Source organism: Sinocyclocheilus anshuiensis, unplaced genomic scaffold (assembly GCF_001515605.1).
Source record: "Sinocyclocheilus anshuiensis isolate Anshui unplaced genomic scaffold, SAMN03320099.WGS_v1.1 scaffold263, whole genome shotgun sequence".
NCBI lineage: Eukaryota > Metazoa > Chordata > Actinopteri > Cypriniformes > Cyprinidae > Sinocyclocheilus > Sinocyclocheilus anshuiensis.
This window is the reverse complement of record NW_015549593.1, coordinates 146,077-151,381: the sequence shown is the minus strand read 5'-3', so window position 1 is coordinate 151,381 and position 5,305 is coordinate 146,077. Positions and strand designations below refer to the sequence as shown.

At 37.4% G+C, this 5,305-nt stretch overlaps 1 protein-coding gene across 1 annotated transcript in view; it reads right to left on the bottom strand.

Annotated features, from left to right (window-relative positions):
* The window catches only part of LOC107658188 (thrombospondin type-1 domain-containing protein 7B-like), a 58,671-nt gene that overhangs the window by 7,745 nt on the left and 45,621 nt on the right, over nt 1–5,305 (bottom strand). Inside the window, exon 12 of the mRNA XM_016446651.1 lies at nt 4,696–4,869. Within this exon, the coding sequence (XP_016302137.1) occupies nt 4,696–4,869 (174 nt within the window). The remainder of the gene's footprint in view (nt 1–4,695; nt 4,870–5,305) is intronic.

The following is a 5,305-nucleotide window of genomic DNA, read 5'->3' as shown; positions in this document are numbered from 1 at the left end:
TGTCCACTCTTCTTTGCAGAACTGCTCAAGTTCAGTTAAATTTGATGGTGAGCGTTTGTGGACTGCAGTCTTCAAGTCATTCCACAGATTTTCAATGTGGTTTAAGTCTGGGCTCTAACTAGGCCATGCAAGGACATTCACCTTTTTCTCCTTCAACCACTGTGTGCTCAGTTTTGCTGTGTGCATTCAGTTTATTGTCATGTCTGAAGGTAAACCTTCTTACCATTGACAACTTTTTGGCAGAGGGCAGCAGATTTTCCTCAAGAATTTTATGGTATTTTGCCCCATCCATTTTTCCTTCTATCCTCACAAGTGCTCCAGTCCCTGCTGCAGAGAAACACCCCTATAACAGGATATCACCACCTCCAGTGCTTGAAGTGGGCCGGCACTTCTATATTTTAGCCTTTAGAGTACCTGCACTTTTTTGTGCGTACCAGCACTTGACATGTTGACGGTACTCAGAGTAAAAGCGTAGGGTCCGGGTGATTATATGATCCCATATATGATTAGAAAGGACACTATATAAATCACACTACCCAGGATCACCTCTCATCTCGACCAATCACGTTAATGAATGCAAGCGGAGTGTATGCGGCGCGAGAGCATGTCAGGGGAGGCGCGCAGAGTACTAGAATAATAATTAATTATTGATTATTAATTTGAATCTGTACTTTATAACGAAAATAATATCTCAAAATTAAAAGAAGCAGGCTTTTGCGATCACATAATTTTAAACCGGTAAACTCCTGGAAAGTCCAATGATCCAGTAAACAAATTCAAACAGTAAGTTCAAAACAGCGCTAATGCAGAGAAAACACGGCTGATTTCATCAGCGATTGCGGAGAGAATAGTGACTTTCGTCCAGATGTCAGTAAAATTACTCTTTTCAGCGTGTATTTGGCTTAAAAGCAAGAGTGTTTTATAATGAACGCTGATTATGCGGTGGTCAGAGATTTAGCTATTCTGAATGGATCCGTATAGTAGTAAAGGCAGGCGATTTAGTGGTCTTTGGCGTCTCCCTGTGCTCTTGTTTGGTATCACAGCTTGACACAGCTAATTTGTATTGAAAACTTTTATTTAATTATTGATTAATTGTGGCACTATACATACATTGTAAATTATTAAAAAGTACTTATTTAATATAAATAACTCAATAAAAAAAATTAATAAATAACTGGCACTTCTTTTTTTCCACTTCAAGCACTGATCACCTCCATGCTTTACTGTAGGAACGCTGTTATTTGGATGGTGAGCTGTATTGGATTTCTGCCAGACATATTGTTTGGTGTTGAGGCCAAATAATTTAATTTTAGTCTCATCTGCTTCGGAATCTTCAAGGTTTTGGCAAAGCTCAGTCGTGACTGAAAGTGGCCTTTCTTGTGGAGTGGCTTTTTACTTGCAACCCTCCCATACAAGCCACATTTGTGGAGAATTTGTGATATTGTTGTCACATGCACACAGTGACCACTCTTTGTCATAAATTCCTGTAACTGCTTCAGAGTTGCTATAGGCCTCTTGGTAGCCTCTCTGAGCAGTTTCCTCCTGGCTCTTTCATCCAGTTTGGAGCGACGTCCTGATCCAGGGAGGGTCTGTGTTGTACCAAATACCTTCCACTTCTTAATAATAGACTTCACTGTGCTTCTAGGCATTGATAAAGCCTTTGAAATTTTTTTCATATCTCCAGACTTGTGCCTGTCAGTGTTGCCAACTGCTTTCAATTGAAAGTAGCTAAAACTGGTAGCTAAATGTCACTAGATGACATCACAATGGCAAATTCACTGATCTATATAAAGGTGAACATAGATCAGTGGGCAAGATGAGAACTTAGATAAGGTTTGTCCAAGAAGTTGCTATATTTGTCCCTAAACGTTTGAAAAAAAAAGTCTCAAAAGGGGCGGGGAAGTCGCTAAATCTAGCTACAAAGTAGCTAAATTGGCAACACTGGTGCCTGTCCACAACTTTATCCCGGAGATCTTTTGACACTGTCTTGCCACCCATAGTTGACTGATTGCTTCAGTTGCACTACCAAGGACTGAAATGGTCCAGGAAAGCTCTTTTCATGCTGAGCTAATCAAAATGACCACAGCTGATCACAGTTCAAAGTCAGATGGCTTTTTGTGCCATTGAGAAGGTGATTAGCTACACCTGATTGAGTTTACAAGTCATTTTTAGGAGGGGGTGATCCTTTTTCCAACTTTTTTTATTTATTTATTATTTTCAGACATGTTGGTGTTATATCTTTCACTTGGATGTTATAAGTTGCACTGAGTAAATACAGCTGGATAAAACAAAAACTGTGTCCATCTTTATTTCAGGCTGCAAAGCAACAAAATGTGATTATTTTAAAGGGGGCTGATTCTTTTTTATACCCGCTGTATATATAATATTGGGGTTGGTAAGATTGTTTTTAATGCATTAGAAAGAAGTTTTTAATGCATTAGAAAGAAGTCTCTTCTGCTCACAAATCCTGCATTTATTTGATAAAAAATACAATATTATTGTGAAATATTTAAAAAGACTATATTTTTATAGAAAAAATATTTAAAAATGTAATTTATTCCTGTGATGCTGTCACAATTCACTCGGAGCACGGAACGAGGAGACACGGCGATAGCTTTCAAACCACAGTCTTTTAATAATCCAAACACAAGGGGTACGTAGGAGACACAGGAACACATAGAATGACGTTCAAGGACCAACAAACACTAACTGAAAGGACTGGGGCTTTTAAACACTGGGTGATTGGGAAAACACAGGTGCAAGGAATGACTAATTAAAAGGAACACGGCACACCTGGGGAGGGAAAACACAACACAAAGAGTCCAGGGGCATGACAGATACAAAGTTGAATTTTCAGCATCATTACTCCAGTCTTCAGTGTCACATGATCCTTCAGAAACCATTCTAATATACTGATTTGATGCTCAAGAAACATTTCTTATTATTGTCAATGTTGAAAATATAATTTTGACCCATACAATGTATTTTTGGCTATTGCTACAAATATACCCCAGCGACTTAAGACTGCTTTTGTGCTCCAGGGTCACATATAGTGTGTTAATTTGTATGCAATTTATTTTTCAAGTTAGTATTAGTATGCGACACACAAATGAGTTTGTGACCTTATGTGCTGGGAAATATCATGTGCAGAGCAGAGACGCAGGGCGGCAGAGGTGAGACTCTTCAGCTCAGAGGACATGCTGCTCTGCACTTCTGACAGTTCTGGCAGCCAAGACACATGCTTCCTCTTTCCCACTGGCTTTCTCAGCTGTTCCCTTCTTCTCGGACCTGGGATTATTAACCCACAAAAAGGTGGGAATCAATGTCAGATTGTCACACTTCTCGGGAGGCAAGGAGCAAGGAAACACAGAGATAACTTCAAATCACAGTCTTTAATGATCATAAGGGGAACGTAGGAGACACTGGAACACAAGGAATGACGTTTGAGGACCGACAAACACTAACTGAAAGGACTGGGGCTTATAAACACTGGGTGATTGGGAAAACACAGGTGCCAGGAATGTCTAATTAAAGGGAACACGGCACACCTGGGGAGGGAAAACACAACACAAAGAGTCCAGGGGCATGACAGATACAAAGTTGAATTTTCAGCATCATTACTCCAGTCTTCAGTGTCACATGATCCTTCAGAAACCATTCTAATATACTGATTTGATGCTCAAGAAACATTTCTTATTATTGTCAATGTTGAAAACAGTGTTGTGCTTTTTTTCAGGATTCTTTGATGAACAGAAATTAGAAAAGAAAATGAGAAATCTTTTGTAACTTTATAAATGTCTTTACTGTCACATTTGATAAATTTAATGGATCAATGCTCAATAAATGTATTTCTTTAATTAAATACCTTTCTTTTAAAAAGTTTTACTGACCCCAAGGTATAGACAGTCTGGGTAAGGGTGCAAAAAACCTACTTCAATATTTTATTGGTTTGATCAATGTTAGAAAATTCCCTCACAGATCTCCACTGAATATGTAGGATTTGTTCACACCACACTCAAATTCAATTTACCTTTAAAATCAGATATTTGGGACTGACTGCACGCACCATCATTCCGTAAATGATGAAATGTGATTCATTTGTTTAGACAGTGCTGTCTGAACATCTCTGGTGTATCTTATACAGTGCAGTGATGTAGGCGTCAACAAGATGCCAAGAGACCTTCTGATATACACCTGAGAGTCGTGGGAAGAGAGGACTGAATTTCTATCATGACATCTTTGTTGTAGTGATGAACTTACAAGTTGCATGTGATTACAAGAGACATTTTATGCATTCATGCATATACTGTGTCCAAAACAGCTGACTTGTTCATTCATTCACTACAAACTACTGTACATTGTGGAAGTCCCACAGTAAACTGAATGAAAATTAGCATACTGTACACCTTGAATGATGTATATACGCGTCATATCCCAAAAAAACGCAAAATACACATATTCAAAATAATTTCATTTTAAATCAGATTTTAAACTATGGAAACTAATTTCACACTTTGTTAAATAATAATTATGAGATAATTATGACATAAAAAGTCATAAATATGCCATAAAAAGTTAAACTTTTATCATCTAATTTCAACAGTCAATTATGACTGTCATATAATATTTATCAGAAATGGGCTTCCATATTTTTTTTTAAAATTATATTATATTATCATATTTCACTGCTTGTACCTTTACATGGACGTGTCTCAAAGACTTGGTGAGGGCAGCTGTCCTGATTCTCCAGCACTTGTATGACCACAGCCTGTGAGCGTGCCTGACGGCCCACCGTCTCAAAACTACGTCCTTCCAGACACGTCAGCTGACAGGAACTCCACTGCGACCACTCTGTAAGGTGACAGTCTCCTGTAGATGACAAATCACATATAACAACTTCAGTTCTACAGTTTAAATGAATACCATGTTAATTTAATACTTATGAAGGAAATCCAACGGTCCAGTTAGTAAGCATCAATGCACAAAAAGGAATGCTATACCATGAATCCAAATTTGAATACTGGGATGTACTTTGAAGCGTGTAGTAAGTACAAGATTCTTGGGATATAGTACCGCAACATAAAACAACAGACCTCTTTGTAGCATTCTGCTAGTCAGTGTCGTTATTGTTAACTAAAACTAATGCTATTAAAAAATAATTTTTGTTAATTAAAATAAATCTGAAGTAAATTAAAAAAATAAACACTTAATCTAGAAGTGTTGCCTTGGCATCTAAATAAAATACAAATAAAGATAAAGATAAATATATATATATATATATATATATATATATATATATATCTCT